At 37.6% G+C, this 22,960-nt stretch overlaps 1 protein-coding gene across 1 annotated transcript; it reads right to left on the bottom strand.

The window, feature by feature from the left end:
- Positions 1 to 16,935: 16,935 nt before the first annotated feature.
- On the bottom strand, positions 16,936 to 17,607 carry LOC111880028 (uncharacterized). Its single transcript, XM_023876445.1, has one exon. It carries the CDS (start codon positions 17,605 to 17,607, stop codon positions 16,936 to 16,938), a length of 672 nt encoding a protein of 223 aa, XP_023732213.1.
- Positions 17,608 to 22,960: the final 5,353 nt, after the last annotated feature.

Here is a 22,960-nt window from a genome sequence, read left to right as displayed (position 1 = left end):
AATCATAACTCCTTTACGGATGTGTAAGCATTTGACATCCTCTAGGAATTGGGGATTCCTTCATTCTTAAGGCTAATTGATTTCATGGGATTAATTGCTTCAATTGACCCTTGATCTTAATTAAGAAGGTGTGTTGTGGGCTTCCCCAACCTCCATACTACCTATGAGGAATCTTGACATATCATGCTTCATGATTGCTATAACAAATTTGGGATGAAGGATAAGCTTTGTATTAGATCCTAGTGATAAACACACAAATGTTCATTGTGTTGAATTGCCTTAGTTAACCAGTTATTCCCAACCTTTGAGCATCTCATCTACTTGCTTAATTGCAAAGTTTTTTTAGTTATTCAAGTATTTTAGTTTTCAAGTAATCCAACACCCCCCCCCCCCCTCCCTCTTTTTAGTTTAATTGTAGTTGTTAGATTAATTTCACTAGTTCTATTGAATTGCATTGGTGATTGAATACAACCATTTCTCCGAGGATCGATACCCCTTTTTACCATTATATTACGTTTATTTAGCAATCAAAAGGGTGTAATTTGCTTGGTGGGCTTGACATCCCATCACTTAGTTTTCTTAAAACAACCAAAAGATTAAAACCAAAGTATTTGTACACAAGATTTTCAAAGAGTTACAAATTGAACCAATCTCCATGGATAAGATCCCTTTACCATTATACATTACTTTGTGTGCAATATTTAGGGTAATTATTTTTTTGGCCTCGACAATTACCAGGTTAAAACGATTATAAATTATTTGGTTGTCAGTCAATGTCCCGCACCCACTACATCTTATCATATAGTTCTAAATATCATCAATTAGATACCTTGTAATCCACATATGTGATAATTGACAATGTGAAAGCTTTATTCGTCTCTAGTTCACTTGTATTAACATTTTAACACCAAAACATATAGAAAATATAAATAACAGTTTAACACCAAACTATCATCTAGTATAAGTATGCTTAATGTTGTAGCAACATAGGAGATTATTATTGTAACACCCTGAGTTCAGAAGTACAAGCTCAAGGTTCTAAGTGTAAAAAAGGAAGGTCGACTCGACGAGTCGATCGCGATTCAGGACGCGTGTTAAGTGACCAACTCGGCGAGTCGGCAGCTGAACTCGGCGAGTTGGTACTGAAGGGAGAAAAACCCTAATTCGGGGTTTGTTCCATATATAAAGCACATTATAGCCGCCATCAGCCTCTCTACCTTCCCTTTTAGTTCCAAAAAACCCTAATTTTGTGTGAGGCTTCATTGTTGGAAAGATTGGGGCTTAGAAGAGGAAATTGTGAAAGGAGCTTGAGAATTGGGAGCTAGCATCAAGAGGCATGTAAAGATCTGAGATCTACATCAGATTTATGTACATCTCTGAGGTAAGGAGCTCTTGCCTTAAGATTTTTCCTTTGTGGTTGTCGTGGGGATTCTTTAGCTTGGTTTGGATTCATTTCGGGTTTAGAGGTTAGATCTGAAGTTGCAACTTCAGATCTAGGTTGTATTGGAGTCATAAGGGCAGAAAGCATCAGTCTTTGGGCTTGTTTGAGAGTGCCTTTGTCCCAAAACCTTCTTGTAGCTTGTTTGGAGCTTGTTGAGCCTTGCATGCACGTAAAGTTGGAAACTTTACGTGTGAATCTGCCCCTAGGAGTCCAGATCTATGTATTGGAAGCAATGGAATGGTCTGTGATCGTCTGAATGAAGATGTCACGTGTGGACTCGGCGAGTCTGGGAGATGACTCGGCGAGTCGGGCTTGATATCAGTCTTGAGTCGCATAGTAACTCAGCGAGTCACATGGGTGGACTCGGTGAGTTGTATGAAGATGGGCAGGAACTCGACGAGTTGGAAGAACAACTTGGCGAGTCTGTTGAATATTGCCTTGGACTCGGCGAGTCTGTTCTTGGACTCGACGAGTCTGGTCGAGGAGACCTAACCTTTTCTGGTTGAACGGTGAATCGGCAGGTCGAGGGATGACTCGGTGAGTTGAGTCGCATCATGGGAGTTTTCAGAGCATAGGGACTCGACGAGTCAGCGGGTTGACTCGGTGAGTAGAGTCAGCCAGGAAGGTTGACTTTGACTGAGGACTTTGACTTTGACCAAGGGTTGACCAGTTGACTTCCAAGGTTATTTTGGTAATTATTGGTGTTAATTGGTTTTGGTTATTTGGTAATGATCAGTGGTGGAGTTCGTGCTGGTAGTCGGTGCAGCGTGGCCTTATTTCTTCAAGTCGGCAGTTGCAGGTGAGTTATCCTCACTATATTGACAGGGTCTAAGGCACCAAGGCCACCCTTCATCAGATGGAAATCCGGGTAGTTGTTTGTTATGCTATTGCTTGGCTATGTATGCATCCGGGTAGTTAGGATGATATATATTAGAGACCTGGTTAAGGTCGGTATCCTGGTTAGGATGTTGCTATGTTATGTGATCTGCTAGATCAGTTGATTAGTTGTGAATTGCTATATGATTATATGTTTATGTGCACATGGTTGTTGGACTGGAGTTGGGTTGAGGCGGGTCCTGCTTCGTGCTGTAGGCCAACATACCTAGGGCGGACCGGTTAGACCGAAGGCCTGCCGAGCGGTCCGGATAGGCTGAAGGCCCCAAGAGGGCGGACCAGACGTGCCGAGGCTCGGATAGTGGACCAGACAGACTGAAGGCCCGGTGCGGGCAGACCAGTCACACTGTAGACTTGATATGCATGGTTGTTTAGTTTATGTTATGATATGATATGTGTATGGTATTGTGGTTGGTATTTTGGGGGTAACTCACTAAGCTTTCAGGCTTACAGTTTCAGTGTATTGTTTCAGGTACTTCAGGAGACCGTGGAAAGGCGAAGGCGTGACCGCATCGCTCCTCATCCTTATGATATGATTTTTGGGACACTCTGATGGAAAATGATTTGAAAACATTTTGTAAACAATGCAACGTGGCTTTTAATTATGATTGAAAAAGTTTAAATTTGGTATGAGTTTTATGGATGTTACAAGTTGGTATCAGAGCCTTGGTTTGAGTGAATTGGAGGAAAACTCGTGTGAATCCAGTCTCAAAACAAGGAGATTTTTGGAAATAAGTTTTAAAATGGTTTTCAAAATAAAGGATGGAGGATGCAGAGGGTACGATCAGCCGGAGCCTGTAAGTAAAACCCAAAATACCATGCATTTATTTGATATTATGATATGTTAGAACAGCATGCTAGTGCTAGGCTAGGGATCTTCAGGCATCACATGATAGTTTTGCCTGATTGCATGATGCCTATTAGCCTAGGGTTTCTTGTATGTGGAATTGACATCATAACTGTAGATGTTTAGTGTATGCATCACGACTATGCACAATAAAGACCTTATAGCCTGAGAATGTTGATTCGGCCTTCGGGTAGGATCGGATATTCGAAAGTCTATTGTGTCCAACGTTATGTGCAGCTAGCATGCATTAGCGCTACAGGGGATGATGGAAGTTTCATGGATGTGAGAGTCATGATAAATGGTGAGTCTAGATGCGAGTTATTTGGTATTTCCCTAGAATGAGGGTTGAACGCATTTCCTATGTTGATGATATTATTAGGGCGTTGTGGTGATACTTGAGACAAATATAGGTAGGTGTGGAAGGTAGTATGGGCCCGTACTACTGAAAGCACTGGACCCATATGCGTATCAAGGAAGTCACAACCCCTAGGGTTTTGTTGGGAGCTAGTTCTCGGGGTTATCATGAAGAATGCCTAATGTCCTGTGGTGTAGGGTGATTACGAGACGTCTCGGGGCAGGATCCAGTTCGGGATAAAGATTAGGAGAGGGTGATCAGGGTGGATCGGTACCACCTGGGGCCATTGGTCAGATAAGTACGGACGAGTTGGATGCCAGGATTCGTGAGATCCTGCATGATGAGATTGCTGCTATGTTCAGGTCTGAGTCGCCGGAGATGTTGGGTCAATCAAGACCGCCATGGTTAAGTACCTTGATGAGCGCTATGCAGCTCTTTCGGAGGCGGCTGCCGTGGCAGCTACAACGGCTATAACAGCGGCAAGGGGGAGGGACAGGTCGAGGTTTCCAGTATCGGGACTTCGATAATACGAAGCCCCCTATTTTCGATGGAGTTCAGGATCCGATCGTTGCTATGCGGTGGTTGTCAGACGTGGAGGGTTGTTTCTTCACGTGTTCATGCCCGCTGATCAGAGGGTGAGGTGTGCTCTGAACCTTTTGAGGCTCGGGGCGAGGGATTGGTGGAGGTTGACTATGGGATCTTATTCGGATGCGCATCGGGCCGTGGTTACTTGGGATCCGTTTCAGGAAATGTTCAGCACTCGATATGTTCCTAGGGTTGAGAGAGAAAGGTTGACTCAAGAGTTCTTGGAACTGAAGTAGGATTCAGAGTCGGTGACAGAGATCACCAGGATGTTCACTAAGAGGGCGATGTTTTGCCCTGAGTTTACTTTGGAGCAGGCTTAGATGTCCCGATATCCTAGCATGCTCAAGAGGGATATCAGGCAGTTTGTGTCTACGCAGAGGTGCGAGACCTTGCTGGAGTTGCAGGAGGCCGCTCGGCGGCATGAGTTGGAGATTGAATTACAGTTGCGAGAGCAGAGGCAGGGCCCGGTGCAGTTGCAGCCAGCGCCGAAATGGTCCAAGACCGTTGATTCCAGGTTGGGAAGTCAGAGCAGTCGCACTTGTGAGAAGTGCGGGAAGGGTCATACCAGAGTTTGTAGGTCTGGTAGTGTGTGGCGCAAGTGTGGGAAAGAGGGGCATTATATGAGGGATTGTCGTCAGTTAGCCCTGATTCAGGATTTAAGGATCTGTTATCACTGTCATCAGAATGGACACTTGAGGGTCAACTGTCCACAACTCGTTGCAAGACCGGTGCAGGCTCCGGCACCGGCCACTTTGAGGACTACGGGAGGAGTTCAGGGTGGAGCGGAACATCCAAGGGCTCAGGTACACTGGAAAGGAGTGAAGACTATGTTCAGCTGGGGTTTTGCAACTGGAAGCGAAATGGCTTATTGATGAATTGGATTGACGTTTGGTAGGAAAAGGACTGTTCCCTCTAAGTTTGTAGAGCTCGAAGGAGCGAACAGACTTGTGACCCGAGGGGGGGGGGGGCAGGTTGTTCTCCAGCATTGGGGTCAGTTGGTTGCAGAGGTTTGCAACATTATTCGAGCGCCGGTAAGCGCAGGTGGGTCGACTTGGCATAAGTAAATGTGGAGTCTGATATGCCTTGGATCTTTTGCATCGGACGGTAAGGATTGATTGTACAATATATTGCACATTGGGATTGTAGATTATGTATTGGGAGTAGTTGTATCCCAGTTTAGGGCAGAGGTTGTTTCAGCTGCTGCAGTTTAGCTATAGACGTTTGAGCTGAGAATTGGGTCAGGGTGCGAACCCTGAAGAGACTGATTCTAATGCCTGGGAGCGGGAAGTTTATTGGAACAACTTTGTAAAAAGGGGTATTATGGGGGCAGTCCGCAGGTATGGTTTCTCAGAATGGTCATTCAGCATTGTCGGGACTCAGTGGTATTAGCAACCGTTCGTGATAAATGGACGGAAGCGCCAATGGAAAGGGGTTCGTTGGCAAGGTATTAGTTGGAGCATTTATCTCTTGGCCTTCAGGGCATGAGTGTGGGGTCGCTCAAGCATTAGTGGGTGACAGTTTCTCCAGATTTCAGCAAGTTCTCATCTAGTTCTTGGAGGTGTGTGATCATTCGGGATGGGCTAGTAATGGAACACTAGTGGGAAAGAGTTAGTCGGCCTCGGATCGGTCGTCGGGAAGTGAGAAGGACTGAGAATCCTCCAGTTTCCATGTATTATGAAGGCTTAGTAGAATCTAAGTGGGGGAGTGTTACCCCACGATGCGGATGTGGGAAGGGGTTTGAAACGGGGATAAGTTTCGTAACCCGATAGGGAGAATGGAGGCCCTAGTGGCTGCTTGGTTCAGGGTTGTGTGATTCGAGGGTTCGGTAAAACTCCCCATTATGTGTATCACGTCTTCTTGGTAATTGACAATAGAATTTGGTGATTCGGGTTGGAAGTCTGGTTATGATTGAGTTAAGTTCGAGTATTCGCTTGAGGGTATGCTCAACTCTGAGGGTTTTGGATTGATAGATTGAAGGTTTTGTTAGCTGCTAGGGCTCGGCAGCATTGCAGCATGGGTATGCGGGTTATTTAGCATATGTGATAGACGCATAAGGCAGGGAGCAGACCATGGGTTCAGATGAGGTAGTTGATCGATGTGAGGCCTGGGTTTAGGCCGGGAAAAAATTCAAGGGACGGATTCGGAGTTCGGAACCCCTAGAGGGCTACAACAGACTGCATGGGAGAGATTCTTGGGAAGAATGGTTCAGGGTGGCGTACGACAGTTTTGAGCGGTTCGGATATACTGAAGGCCGGAAGGCGTACCAGTCAGGCCGAAGGCTCGGGGAACGGTCCAGACAGGCAGAAGACTCTGTATGTGGTCCAGATAGGCTGAAGGCCTGGAAAGGCGGTCCAGTCATGCTGAAGACTATGTGTGTGTTATTGGAGCGGTATGAGGAGTATAAGTGAATAGGTTTCCATGAGATGGTAATCGATATGGTCTGGCCCCAAGTATTGATCATGAGGATGGAGTCGGCTGGAGGTCGTGCGTGGGCCTAGTTAGTATGTGATCAGATTATGATCAGGTTATGAGTATAGTGTAGAGTGGAGTTTAGTATAGTGACACTTGCAAGTGTGGCAAGGATTGTTGAGTAGATTCCCTGGAAGGGGAAGGTATATAGCTCCAGAAGGAGTGTGGGTCCTCTGGAAGGAAAACAGTAGTGGGAATGGGTGATCGAAAGTACTTTAGTTATTGATAGTAAGCACTGGGGTTGTACCAAATATATGGGAGCACTTACGGGTTGGATGCCCGTTGAGGTTGTAGCAATGTTGGATAATGCGCAGACATGTTTTCAGTCTCCTTGGGAGATAAGGAGGATAGTGGTTCCAGATTGGAGGGTTGGACAAGGGAAGGTGAGACAGCAGGTTAACAGACTCGGAAGTAGTCTGGACCGGTGCTGAGGCTGTACGAGGATATTACAATCGGCAGGTCAAGGACTTAAAGGTCGTGATAGGGAGGTGTGAGTGGGTTGCACTCTGATGAGTAGAACCGAGGAGTTCAGAAGAGATGCAAGGATGAAGCATTGGATTTTCAGTATGGTTGTGATCAGGAGGTTATGTATGTAGCGGTAAATCCTCCTGGGGATGTCTGGAGGTATTGTCAGTATGTCGGGTTTTCTAGCCCGAGGATGTTAGAGTAGGTTCAACATGCGTGTGTGATTGCAGGGGAGAGCTCATGGGAGTTGCTCAGGAGCTGAATGATGTGCCATCCTGTCAGCTCGGAAAGAAACGAGTTGGTTTCGGAAAGGAAAGCGGGATAAGTCCTAGAAGTGAATTCGATAAAGGATATGCCAATCGAGGAAAGGGGTAGCAGCTTGGTATCGGGTCAGTACCCGGTGGTTCAAGGTGATATCTAGCTTGGTAAGGGTCAAGTGATTGTTGTGATTTGGAGTGATGAAAGTATCATCGGGTGATCATTGGTTAATAAGGGTTGTTATCAGAGAAAGAATCTGGTGGCCGGCTTGAATCAGTTGTCGTAACTCGGGAGGGAAGAGTGGACTTTATAGAGGATGGTTAGCAGTGTTCGGAGGAACATGGGTCGATTGATACCCGGAGATACATTGTGGGAATATCATCTGGGATGTGTTGCGGCAGGCTTCGAGGACGAAGCCTAATTTAAGTGGGGGAGAATTATAACACCCCGAGTTCAGAAGTACAAGCTTAGGGTTCTAAGTGTAAAAAAAAGGAAGTTCGACTTGGCGAGTCGATGGAAAGACTCGACGAGTCGGGTCGCGATTCAGGACGCGTGTTAAGTAACCAACTCGGCGAGTCGGGTCGCGATTCAGGACGCGTGTTAAGTAACCAACTCGGCGAGTCGACAACTGTAACGACGTGATTTTCAAAACAAAATTTTCATTTTTCAACAACCAAAATTTTCATATAATAAACATTCTCAAAAGTGTTCCACAATCGTTATCAATTCAAAACATATCCCAAGATCAAAATCAAGTCTTCTCTCTATGTGTACGGGTCACGCCGGCGCCTTCCCATGGTCCTCGCTAGTACCTAAAACACAACACAACAACTGTAAGCATAAATGCTTAGTGAGTTCCCCGAAATACCATATACAACACATACGCCTTTCCAGGCCATAACTCTATGGAACCTTCCGGACCAAGTGTCTCAGGGGACTTCCGTCCCGAATCTCGGTAGACCTTTTGGTCCTACCCGTATCGACCTTCCGGTCCGTAACCTCCTGATCTTCCGGTCCATGTTCTCTTGACCTTCCAGTCCATATCATCTTGACCTTCTGGTCCTCATTATACATAGCATACATAACACATACATATCACATATCAACATATAACACATATATCATATCATACAAGACCTTCCGATCACACATAAGTACCCTTCCAGGTACAGTATAGTGAGAAGACTCACCTCGGATAACTCGGGTAGTATCTCGCTCGCGTATACACTGATCTAGCCTCAACCTAAAACATAACAATCATCTCAATTAATTTCAGCTCTCCAGTCTAGACTAGACTCCCATATGTCCTCTAAGAAGGCTAAAAGACCATTTTACCCTTCAAACAATCCACTAGTCCAAATGTCAACCAAACCATAAAAGTCAACAAAGTCAACGATCAAACTTTGACCAGACTCGGCGAGTGCACCAATGTGACTCGGCGAGTCCATGCGTGTCCTTCAAAATCCTGGCACTCACTTGACTTACTGAGTCAATCCCCCACTCTTCAACTCGACACTGATCATGAATTGTGGGACAACCCGTCCTAACTCGTCGAGTCCATCTCTTGACTCGACGAGTTCAGTCGTGAACTCAAGTCCCATAAATCCCCTCTGACTCATTGATTCATTCCCTCAACTCAACGAGTCATCAACTTTGTGATCCTCGGGGAAACCCGCTCCTACTCGTCGAGTCTATTCCTGGACTCGGCGAGTTCATTCCATTCAAAAACTCATGAGACTTCATGAGGTCAGATATGTTCCTCTAATCCTTAGATCTAACTTCCCCTAGTTCAATAATCACGTAAAGTCTCTATCTTGATGCACATGCAACATCTAAATGACCATATATGATGATTTAGCCCCAAATACTTCAACCCAAGGTCCTAATCTTCATTGCTCTTCATAAAGCTTGATGAGTAAGGCTCCCTGGACCTCTATGGATCCATATCTAAAGCCTCCTCGCCATAAGGGACTATTTGGACATGAACTCATCCCAACAAAAGGGCATAAGAAACCCTAAATCCATATCTACCTCATAAATCAGAAGATGGATCGAAATGGTACCTCAAATGAGATGATCTTAGCCTCAAATCCACAGAATAGCAACTTTCTTTGCTTCCTCTTGGCTAGAACCTCCTTCTTCTTGCTAAACAACACCACAAAGGTCAAGAATGGCTTCCTTTCTCTATCAAAACTTTCACACACTCTAGGGTTTATCTCTATGAACTGGTAGCCGAAAATGGAGGCCATAAGGGCCTTTAAATAGGTCCCAAACCCGAGAAATTAGGGTTTCTTTCGTTAGCTCTGACTTGGCAAGTCGCTCCCCTGATTCGTCGAGTCCCCTCATTAACCATGTCATCCAGCCGCGTCCAGACTCGACGAGTCTAAGCACCAACTCGTCGAGTTATCTCACATAATGAAAGGAATATAACATAAATCAATGTACCTAGAAAACCGGATGTTACAGTAGCTGAACTAGGCGAGTTGGTAATGAAGGGAGAAAAACCCTAATCCAGGGTTTGTGCCATATATAAAGCACATTATAGCCACCCTCAGCCTCTCTACCTTCCCTTTTAGTTCCAGAAAACCCTGATTTTGTGTGAGGCTTCATTGTTGGAAAGATTGGGGCTTAGAAGAGGAAATTATGAAAGGAGCTTGAGAATTGGGAGCTATCATCAAGAGGCATGTAAAGATCTGAGATCTACATCAAATTTGTGAACATCTTTGAGGTAAGGAGCTCTTGCCTTAAGATTTTTCCTTTGTGGTTCATCGTTTGTGGTTGTCTTGGGGATTCTTTAGCTTAGTTTGGATTTATTTTGGGTTTAGAGGTTAGATATGAAGTTGCAACTTTAGATCTAGGTTGTATTGGAGTCATAAGGGTAGAAAGCATCAGTCCTTGGGCTTGTTTGAGAGTGCCTTTGTCCAAAAACCTTCTTGTAGCTTGGTTGGACCTTGTTGAGCCTTGCATGCACGTAAAGTTGGAAACTTTACGTGTGAATTTGGCCCTAGGAGTCCAGATCTATGTATTGGAAGCAATGGAATGGCATGTGATCGTATGAATGAAGATGTCATGTGTGGACTCGGCGAGTATGGGAGATGACTCGGCGAGTCGGGCTTGATATCAGTCTTGAGTCGCATAGTAACTCGGCGAGTCACATGGGTGGACTCGGCGAGTTGTATGAAGATAGGCAGGAACTCGACGAGTTGGAAGAACAACTCGACGAGTATGTTGAATATTGCCTTGGACTCGGTGAGTCTGTTCTTGGTCTCGACGAGTCTGGTCGAGGAGTCCTAACCTTTTCCGGTTGAACGGTGACTCGGCGGGTCGAGGGATGACTCGGTGAGTTGAGTCACGTCATGGGAGCTTTCAGAGCATAGGGACTCGACGAGTCAGCGGGTTGACTCGAGGAGTAGAGTCAGTCAGTAAGGTTGGCTTTAACTGAGGACTTTGACTTTGACCAAGGGTTGACCAGTTGACTTCCAAGGGTATTTTGGTAATTATTGGTGTTAATTGGTTTTGGTTATTTGGTAATGATCAGTGGTGGAGTTCGTGCTGGTAGTCGGAGCAGCGTGGCCTTATTTCTTCAAATCGGCAGTTACAGGTGAGTTATCCTCACTATATTGACAGGGTCTAAGGTACCAAGGCCTGCCCTTCATCGGATGGAAATCCGGGTAGTTGTTTGTTATGTTATTTCTTGGCTATGTATGCATCCGGCTAGTTAGGATGATATATATTAGAGACCTGGTTAAGGTCGGTATCCTGGTATATAGGATGACGGTATCCTGGTATATAGGATGACACTATGCTAGTGACCTGTTAGGTCGGTATCCTGGTTAGGATGTTGCTATGTTATGTGATCTGCTAGATCGGTTGATTAGTTGTGAATTGCTATATGATTATATGTTTATGTGCACATGGTTGTTGGATTGGGGTTGGGTTGAGGCGGGTCCTGCTTCATGCTGTAGTCCAACATACCCAGGGCGGACCGGTTAGACCGAAGGCCCGCCGAGCGGTCCGGATAGGCTGAAGTTCCCAAGAGGGCGGACCAGACGTGCCGAGGCTCGGTTAGTGGACCAGACAGACTGAAGGCCCGGTGTGGGTGGACCAGTCACACTGTAGACTTGATATGCATGGTTGTTCTATTTATGTTATGATATGATATGATATGATATGTGTATGGTATTGTGGTTGGTATTTTGGGGGTAACTCACTAAGCTTTCGGGCTTACAGTTTCAGTGTATTGTTTCAGGTACTTCAGGAGACCGTGGAAAGGCGAAGGCGTGACCGTATCGCTCCTCATCCTTATGATATATTTTTGGGACACTCTGATGGAAAATGATTTGAAAACATTTTGTAAACAATGCTACGTGGCTTTTAATTATGATTGAAAAAGTTTAAATTTGGTATGAATTTTATGGATGTTACAATTATATCAACCATGCCCTTCTTAGAATGCTTTAGATCCAAATCAATCTCATCACCAAAAAACTAAGCTCATCTCCATGTAAAAAAATTATATTAACATAACTAACCAAAACTTCCAATAAATGTAGAAACTTTTCTTTTAGACATGTTGTCAAATACTTATTGGGCATCCTTTACAATTCGATTATTCACATACCTAGAAATCAAACCACTTTAAGAAATAATGTCTTCATTCAAACATTCCAAGAAACACTTTAAGGTTAATATTCAAAGTACAAGCATAAAATCAAATTCCATTTATTCAATTTCAAAAACACATTAAAAAAGATTTTAAGATACCTCCTATACAACATCAAATTAAAGAAGATGATGAATTATATGTGAAAATGTGTGTGCTTGTGTGTATAGAGTTTGAGATCCCTTAACACTTCAAACTTTTCAAAACTAAACCAAAATTTCATTTACATATATGTTTGTTTATCACAAAACTTGACTTTTCAATTTTTAGTTTTAGGAAAATGACCTTTGGTAAATCAAAGATTAATTAATGTTGTTTTTGGAAAAGATACATTTGTAAATATATGATAACAAAGTATAAGAAACTATATGGATACCGAAGTGGGATGGATTTTAACAACAAATAAACTTCAACTCTTTTTTATAATTCTTTGTTTTGAGATTGTTTAAAGATATAATGTGAGAATGTATCTTCATTTTCTAGATGTTTACTTGAAATTAAACAAAAATGAGATCTCAGCTTTAGATATTTTAGTGACGATTATGAGTTGTTTCATCCAATTGGTAGGTGCAAATCAATCTCCATGCTTTGATTCCAATGAGCGAAATTCAGAAATGAAACAATCAACTCATATCTTGGTACCAGACGAAAGAAGAGTAGGAATGAAAGACTAAGATCGGTTAATTGTGTTAAGGTTGTTGTGGCGGCAATGTGATTTTGCCGAGAGGTACGCCAAGTATATATGGTTGCAAGGTGACAACATGTGGGTGATTGTCACTGTTGTGGTGGCATTGCTTGCAACATGTGTGAGAGAAGAAAATGCAATAGTAGATTTCAAATTAAAAATAAGTCTTAAGTTTAATAAATTATATGGATTTAAGTTAGAAAATACTTGATTGATTAATTAAATTAATATAATACTCTTAATAAAATAATAAATTGTCCAAAATTTTAATATACAACCATAATATATATATATATATATATATATATATATATATATATATATATATATATATATATATCATTATCATTATCATTATCATTATCATTATCATTTCATTATATACTTATAAAGCTAGCATTTTTCCTTTCACCACATTCATTTGAAACTCCCATGACTTTTCAATTTCTTTCTAATAATGATTATAAGTTTGTTAATAAGGTCAAATAAATATAAAACCTAAAGTGTAATCATATATAAACTAAATTTCAATATTAAAAGAATATATATTCTTCTACTTATAAAGTTATGTTTTTAACTTTTAATATATTATACTTAATTTATTAGATCTAATATGTTATTGTATGTAAACCATTATCATTTTATTGCTACAACTTTTGAAAATTTTGTATAAAATACTTAAATGTTAATTTAAATATAACCTTATAGGATCAAGTTAAACATAAATTTTAGTTAAACTTAAACAACCTAAAGAATATTTTGTAAATAGTTAAAAGTGATACATTGTAGTGTCTTTCTAATAATGATTATAAATTGGTTAATAAGGTTAAATAAGTATCAATCTTAAAGTGTAATCATAAATAAACTAAATTTCAATGTTAAAATAATATTTTTACTTCTACTTTTAAAGTTATGTCTTTAACTTTTAACATATTATACTTAATTTACTAGATTTAATATGTTGTTGTATGTAAACCATTATCAATTTAAAGCTATAACTTTTGAACAGTTTGGACAAAATACTTAAATTGTTAATTTAAATATAACATTACATGGTCAACTTCAATATAAATTTCAGTTCCACTTAAAAAACTCAAATAATATTTTGTGAATAGTTAAAAATGATAAATTGTAGTGCTAAATGCAAAAACTAAATGGTAATATCAAATTAACTAAAATATTTCCTAAAAATATTTTTATGATCGTTTAAAGTTTTCAACTAATTAGCTTAAAATAACTTACAATAACAATAGTTAAAAATAACTCTATATAAATGATTATATTGTTACCTTTAAAATAAAAAAAAATGTTTGATGTTTTAAATAATTACAATGATAGAAATTAAAACATTAAGCAAATAAATTTTAAAAAATCAATTAATAATAACTACAACTATAAATAACATTAAACTATATATTATATTATATTTTATTCATGAGTAACCCATGGGTAGAGGTAATTCAAAAGATTGAGATTATGCAGTTTTAATAGATGTATATATTATCATATAATTCAAAATAGAGTAAATTACATGAATGGTCCTTATGGTTTAGAGTAATTTACGTGTTTGGTCCCTGACTTACTTTTTTTAACTCGAAAGTTCCCTACTATTTGTTTTTGTTACGCATTTGGTGTCTGTCTTACCTAAAAAGACTATTTTTTCCCTTTGATTTTCTAATTTATTTAAATAAGCACACCCCCAACCCCATCCATTCACCTTACCTTACTTACCCCATAATTTTCCCTATTAAAATAATAGTATTTTTAGGTAAGACTGAGACCAAACATGTAACAAAAACAAACAATATGGTCAAAACGCGTAAGAAAAACAAATAGTAGGTACCTTCCAAGTTAAAAAAATAAGTTAGGGACCATTCGTGTAATTTACTCTTCAAAATAATCAATATATTACGTCTCCTTAGTATAGAAATTATTATATCAAATTTAACAATAACATTATTGTTATATTTAAAAAAAAAACATGTTAAGATTTCAGTTATAAAGATGCTTCTGTGCAATGCGCAGGCATTCAATAACATTATTGTTATATTTAAAAAAAACATGTTAAGATTTCAGTTATAAAGATGCTTCTGCGCAATGCGCAGGCATTCGCCTAGTATATACTTATAAAGCTAGCATTTTTTCTTGAATCTCATGTATATGAAACCCCCATAAAAATTTGCCAACACATCATGCATTTGAAACCCCCACACCCTTTCATCTTCAAAGTAATTAATCACACATAATCTCATTCTAAGAAAATCATACACTCTATAAGTTCAACACCTCATGCATTTGAAACCCCTACACCCTTTCACCTTTATTATATATGTAGTTATATTAGTACATTTTTCTTACAAAAAGTTGTCATTTGGCTGAAGATATTATGATCATATAGTTGAAGCATTCACGATCCAAATATGATGATTTGAAGAAATGAGTTATTCGCATCGATGGTAATTGTAATATGATTTTTTCTTTCAACCAAAAAAATGAAGCTTTTCTATTCTTTATTTATATTCAATTTCTCATCTGATCTTTATATGTGATTTGTATGTATTACTCAATCTTGAATGTGACTCTCCAAACATCAATGTTTTGCTTGGAATATATTTCTCATTCTTCTTTTTCAAGAAAAACATTTTGATTGCAAGTTAGAGAATAATTTTCATCAAGTTTCAATAGTTGAATGGTGTTAAATAAAGAAAGAAGATTTAGAAAACGGATATAGATTTTTTTTGTTTGAGCAAAGTAGACGAATGTTAGTTTTTTCTTTTGATTTAAACGTATATTTATGTAACATTTTTATTTATATATTCAACCACCCAATGTTCTTATTTATTTGATTGTAGTTTTTCTATTTTGATTATGTTTATTTTCTATTATTTTTTTGTTGGGTTATTCTACACAACATATTTACAATACAATATTTAAAAGATAACATAATTTTTAACATTTGATATGTAAGTATGATGACTTATCATGATATGTTCTTCATATGAAAGTAATTTAACCATATTACTACGGTAAGAATTTTTTTTTGGAACGGCGGAATATTTTATTAAAAAACTAGCAAGAAGCTAGAAAGAAATCATGACAATAACAAAGTGGCAGAAGCCGGATTATGAAGCCAAGAGCTCCAACTAATCTGGGCTTTACTACATCTGTTAGAAATCCAAAAGAACGATCTATAAAAAATATCATCAAAAAGCATGGATTTCCTAGGCATAACCGTTCCAAAAACTGTCGAATTACGAAAATTCCACATGCACCAGAAAGATGTCATAACCACAACATCAAATGCTTTTCATTGACCCTTTCTCAAAGCAATATAATATGACCACTTAATAAGGGCGTGAATGTTAAACTGGGTCGGAATCTAAATTCCCCACCAAATAGCAATGTGCGGTCAAATCTCCATCAACTCAATACATTATGTAAAAAGGTGATGAACAAATTCCACCGAACGAGAACATATAGGGCATAACATCGAGTCCACCGTGATTCTCCTATGAGATAATCTCTCTCTAGTAGGAATACTGAGTAACTAAATCCTCCATAAAAGAATGTTGATCTTGATGGGAACCCAATTATTCCATCTAGTCTCACCACCCCCAGAATAAAGCATACTCCCATCTAAGAACCAACGAGCAGAGGAGACAGAAAAAGTATTTGAAACATCAATAGACCAACCCAATCTATCAGGAATCGATTGCAATTGGAAATCCTGCAAAAGAGAAATAAAAGCATCCCACTACTCCTGCTCAATTCCACCTCTAGGACTACGTCTGAAAGTAACAAAATCCCACCCCAATGTTAGACGATCTCTAACTGTAGCTTGTCTAATAGTATCTAGAACAAAAATTCTATGAAAAGTTTCGGCAAGAGGGGCCTCTCCAATCCACAAATCCTGCCAAAAATATGTATGGTTCCCATCACCAACCCTGATAGGAAATAAGGACTGAATATCGATTCCCTTCTCCCGCAATTGAGTAAACATACGAATCACTCCACACCAAGGTCCCGAGCCGGATCTCCTAGGGGACATAGACTTGCAACCTCCATCTGAGCCATATAACGATTTGATAATCTTAACCCATAATAGATCATGACAATGATAGAGTCTCCACCACCACCGTAGCATCATGGCGCTATTAAAGGAATATAAACTCCTAATACCCAAACCACCCTCTACTTTTTCCGCTAAAACTCTGTCTCATCTGACCCAGTGCATATGTCTCTCATCCAAGTCTGCTCCCCAAAAGAATCTAGCTCACATCGACTCTAAAGACTTTAGAACCGAAGCGGGAGCAAGAAAAATCGAAATTAGGTAACTACTTAAGGAACCTAGAACCGACTTAACCAAAGTAAGCCGACCACCAAAATAAATGCATTTAGCCTTCCAGCCTGACAATCTGCTTTGAAACCGATCAAACACAGGAGACCAAGTAGAGATACGAGACATATTCTGACCAACAGGAACATCGAGGTGGATAAAAGGAAGCTTAGAAACTGCACATCCAATCATGTCTGCAACACTAGAGACCTGAGATAAAGGAATCCCCACACCAATCAGTTTGCTTTTATGTAAATTGATTTTAAGACCTGAAGCCATAAAGAAACAACGAAGCATATGAATCAGACGCTTCGCATTCTCAGGATCCCAAGAAGAAATCAACATAACATCACCAACATATAAAAGATGAGAAATTTCAATGCCTGAAATAGGAGATTCCCCTAAACACGTTAGCCATCTGAGCTCTAACCAAAGCCACGTAAGACCCTCCATCGCCAATATGAAAAGGAAAGGAGAAAGAGGATCTCCCTGTCTCAAATCACGATGAATCTGAAATTCATTGGTAGGCAAACCATTGACCAAAACCGAAGCCCTCAAATATTTCAATAACTCCATAATCCAACCACGCCATAACAGACCAAACTCCATAATTTGCATGATTTATAAAAGGTAGTCCCATGATAGGGAACCATATGCCTTCTCAAAATCTACCTTAAGAAGCATTAGGGAATTTCCAGAAGATTTACTCCAAGCCACAACCTCATTAAGGAGAAAGGGACCATCAAGAATTTGTCTACCCTTGACAAAAGCAGACTGCTCCAAACTAATGATACTAGAAATGACCTCCACCAATCTATTAGCTAAAAGTTTACCACTAATTTTATATTGGCACCCAATTAGACTAATAGGTCTAAAGTCTCTCGGAGTCTTGGGGTCTCGAACTTTGGGGATAATAGTAAAAAAGGAAGCATTGCATCACTTCAGAATAGAAGAATGATGAAAGTAATGCATGATAAACGCCTCAACATCCTCCGCTATAAGATCCCAGTAATGTTTGAAAAACCCAAAAGTAAATCCAACGGGTCCCGGAGCCTTAGAAGACCCGCAATCCCAAACAACCCTTTTAATCTCCTTACGGGTAAAAGGAGACTGCAAAAAGTCAATTTGATCAGTAGCTAAAGTACTAAAATGATTGGCCCTTGTCAAAGGGCGGCATTCCCTACTCTCAGAGAAAAGAGCCTGATAATAAGCATGAAATTCCTCCTTGATCCGAATAGGATTATCAATCCAAGCTCCGCCAATCATTAAACCCCGAATAGCAATTTGACGCCTCTTACGATTAATGATACCATGAAAGTAACCCGAGTTCTCATCACCCTAGATATTCCACTGAATCTTTGCCTTTTGAAAAATATCTAACTGAGAAGAATGATCAAGATCCGCCAATTCTTTAAGTAAAGATACACTCTGCTCTCTCAAAGTAGCAAATCCATCATCACTCATCAAGCGACTATCAATCAACTCAATCGAATCTTGGATGTTTTTCTTTTTAGTAGCAACCAGATCCCGACTATTTTTGTTCCACTTCCTTAAATTAGATTTAAGAAGCTATAATTTCTTCTTAAAAATAACCCAATTGTTATCTAAAACCACCCTGTTCATCGACTGCATCCAAGAATCTCTCACTATATCATCAAAACCAGCCATCTCAAACCAAGAATGAAAAACCCGAAAGGGAGTAGGACCATAATCAACACAATGCTCCGATAATAAAATAGGACGATGATCCGGAATCTTTTTTTCCAAGACGATACCCATAAGATTGGGGAATGATGAAAAAATACCTTCCGTAACCAGAAATCTATCGAGCTTACTAAATTTAGAACCCCATTTATCGCTCCAAGTGAAACGCGGGCCACCTAACGGAACATCGACGAGGTCAAGATGATCAATAAAATCATTGAAGGAATGCACATTAGCCGGATTAAAGGTAGATCCCAATTTTTCAGATTTATCTCGAACTTCATTGAAATCCCCCATAATAATGCATTCGCCTGGAGAAGAAGAGATAATCTGAGTAATATCATTCCAAAGTTGTCTTTTACAATCAGCGGCTTGCGGGGCATAAACTACAATAAATAAAACTTCTAGGGCCGAATTAGTCCAAATTGCCTCAATAGCAATGAACCAATTCGAAATAAATGTCCTTTTATGAGAAATGCAATTCAGATCCCAAATAACAAGAATACCGCCCGAGGCACCACGAGAAGGAGAGAACGGATGCATAAAAGAGGTATTTCCCCAAAAAGATCTAACCGAGAGCAAGTCAATTTCTTCCATCTTATTTTCTTGAACAGCTAAAAAATTGACTTTATTAATATGACAAAGTTTTCTAATCCAAGCACGTTTATCCTTTCAACCCGCCCTTGGACATTAACTGAGAGACAATTCATCAAATCTTATGTCTCTCATCGTGACCTGCTACAATATCTTTCAAACGATCAAGACACTCATCTAAATTATAGCCCATAGCTTATCCCATTTCTATAGTTTTTTTACTTCCGTAATAAACGAATTATTATTATAAGAAGTTCCAGAAATACTTTGATTACCGCCATTAAACGAGTAGCATTTATTAGAAAAACCCGGGGGATGAGTAAGCTCATCCTCAGAAACGTTAACTCCCGAAACTCTACCAAAACCTCCCGAAAAGCCCAAAGAACCAGTCACAGGATAAAGGAATGGAAACTTGAGTCGGACGGAATTGACCCTCAATAGTTTTTTTAAACCTGATTAGTATCAGGTTCGTTCGTCTTCGTCTGAACATCAAGAAAGGGGCTACATTCTGTCGGATCTACATCGGGAGCATATTCTGAAGTTGCAGCTACCCATCGGTCAGAAAAAGCCTAGTGCATTGGAACCGATGTAGGGGCTGTTGACATGGCTGGCGAAATAGGACCATCAAACTACTTGCATTGATCGCTAACACTCTTTGCATCCTTTCTATCATCAGATTTCCTTTGGGATAAAAAATTATATTTTTTATTTTTCATTTTTGCTTTCTCAAGTTTTTCCAATGTGTCATAAATTCCAAACGGGTCCTTATATACTTCATCATTCTCATTTAGAGAACCATTACTTCCTTCTTCACCGAATTGACCATGTCCCTCATCTTCCCCATCAACGGATTTCATGAAGTCACAAGAAAAGGACGGAGTCCAGCCAGATGCTTCTTTAATTCTAACCGGGAATATGATACCATCTACACTAACCTTCACCACTTCAGAAATAATACCAAGATAAGAAGTCAAAATACATACTCGACTTTTATATACATCTTCACTAAGGTTATCATCTAAGTGTACCACGCAACCCTATTTGGCCAAAATCTCCTTACATACTCGACTTTTATATACATACTTGACTTTTATATACTCGATAAGAATTACATATGACATTTACGAAAATATATATTATATGTGATTTGTTTAACATATATATGCACATATGTATGTTATAAATTTATAATTAAATATCTTTATGTTTAATAATTGAAGGGATTAAAATGATGCATCAAAACCAATTATTTAGACAAATATAATAATAATAATAATAATAATAATAATAATAATAAATACACATTTCCAAGTACCGTATTAATTTGAAACTCACACTACAACTCAAGAGTTTTCTGTTTTATGTATATTTATTAGTTACAACTCAAGAGTTTTTAACTTATCATTATTAATTAGTAATCACTAATAACTTTTTATTTTCCTTTTTTTTTAAGGTTGTAAATTTTTCCTCATTAAAAACATTAATGTGTTTGAAGAGATTTGTGATTAAAATATGAAAAGTTAATATAAATGTTATAATAAATGTTTTAGTGTTTTTATGTTATTAAAAGTTGTAGTGTTTATTTTTCATATTTTTTATTATTCGTTGTATATATATATATATATATATATATATATATATATATATATATATATATATATATATGTTATAATAGATGTTTTTGTATTTTTATGTTATTAAAAGTTGCAGTTCATATTTTTGTTCATACATTTTGTTACCCGTTATATATAGATTATCATACGTTTGATATATAATTTACATAATTTAAACGAGTTATAAAAGTATCAAATAATTGTATATATCACAATAACTTAAAAATTAAAACTATAATCATCATATCATATCATATCATACTATATTATAAATGAAACATTTTTTTCTTTCACCACATTCATTTGAAACTCGCAACTTTTCATATTTCCATACACTATGCTTAATTTATTAACTTAAATATGTTTTTAATTGTAAACATTATCATAAATAGAAGAATTTATGACTTATCAATATGATATATTTAATTTGTTAACTTCAATATATAGTTAAATAAATAACCTATATTAATATATCAAATAAGCTTAAAAATTTAGTGTAAAATTTAAAACCTAAAGTAAAATATCAAATAATGTTTAAAAAATTCAATATATATTTTTTAACTTAGTTCAAAGGAAAATATTAAATGTAATAATAAAATAACCTAAATTGATGAATCGAATTAACTAAAAGGCGTTTGAAAATTATATTCTAACAATATATTTTTAACTTGCGTCGTGCAACGTGCGAGAATTCGTCATATATATATATATATATATATATATATATATATATATATATATATATATATATATATTGAGAGAGAGAGAGAGAGAAAGAGAGTTTGAGAATGTTAATTCTAAAACTAGAGATTTTTTGAGAATTAACATTCTTAAAAAATATTACTACATATTATCAATAAAAATAATTGGGAAATCTTCAGAAATGTCCCAATATATACGGAAAAATTACACTTTAGTCCCAAGATTGTTTTTTTGAACGAAAAAGTCATGAAAACCAGCAAAAATTTGTAGTTTGACTCTTTTTGACCGGTTGAAATCGATACTAAATTAATTTGAGACTATTTCGTAAACTAATCCAGAATATTGAGACTTTTCTATAAACAAAAAATATTATGACTTTTCTATAAACAAAAATATTATGACTTTTCTACAAACAAAACCCTTATTACTATTATTATTATTATTATTATTATTATTATTATTATTATTATTATTATAAATTAGAATACTATTTTTTGAACTTGTTACTATTACTATTGTTACTAATACATATAAATGCATTTAAATGAAAAAAATAATATTAATGACATTGTTTAAGGGTGGAGGTGGAGGAGATGGTGATGTTTTTAGCATTGAAATAGTGAATGTCTGTTTGTATATTTTTAATTTGTATATGGTCATTTCACATTTGCTATTATTGTTTTCAATTCAGAATATTAATACATAACAATTTAAAAGAAGTTGCATATTTGTAAAATTGTTTATAAATAGATTAAGGTAGAAGAATTACTTTCCAAATCCAACAAATCCACTACAAACATATATACATACATATATATATATATATATATATATATATATATATATATATATATATATATATATATATATAACTCATATCAAAATTCAAAAGTACTAATTACAATATCCTGTTTAGTAAAAAGTAATAGGAATAATTCAAAAGTATTAATCCAAAAACCATGTCCTATTACTTTTTATTAAACAAAATATTGTAATTAATACTTTTGAATTTTGATATGAGCTACCTATATAGATGTTTGTAGTGGATCTGTTGGATTTGGAAAGTAATCCTTCTACCTTAAACATTGTTATATACAAAGTGAGAAATCATTCTACCTTAAACTATTAATAAACAATTTTACAAATATGCAACTTCTTTTAAATTGTTAAGTATTATTATTTTGAAGTGAAAACAATAATAACAAATATGAAATGACCATATACAAAGTAAAAATATACAAACAAACATTCATGATTTCAATGCTAAAAGAATCACCATCTCCTCCACCTCCACCCTTAAACAATGTCATTAATATTATTTTTTCATTTGAATGCATTTATATGTATTA

The sequence above is a fragment of the Lactuca sativa genome, chromosome 4 (assembly GCF_002870075.4).
Source record: "Lactuca sativa cultivar Salinas chromosome 4, Lsat_Salinas_v11, whole genome shotgun sequence".
In the NCBI taxonomy this organism is placed as follows: domain Eukaryota; kingdom Viridiplantae; phylum Streptophyta; class Magnoliopsida; order Asterales; family Asteraceae; genus Lactuca; species Lactuca sativa.
The sequence above is the reverse complement of the archived record's forward strand: the minus strand, read 5'-3'. Positions and strand labels throughout refer to the sequence as shown.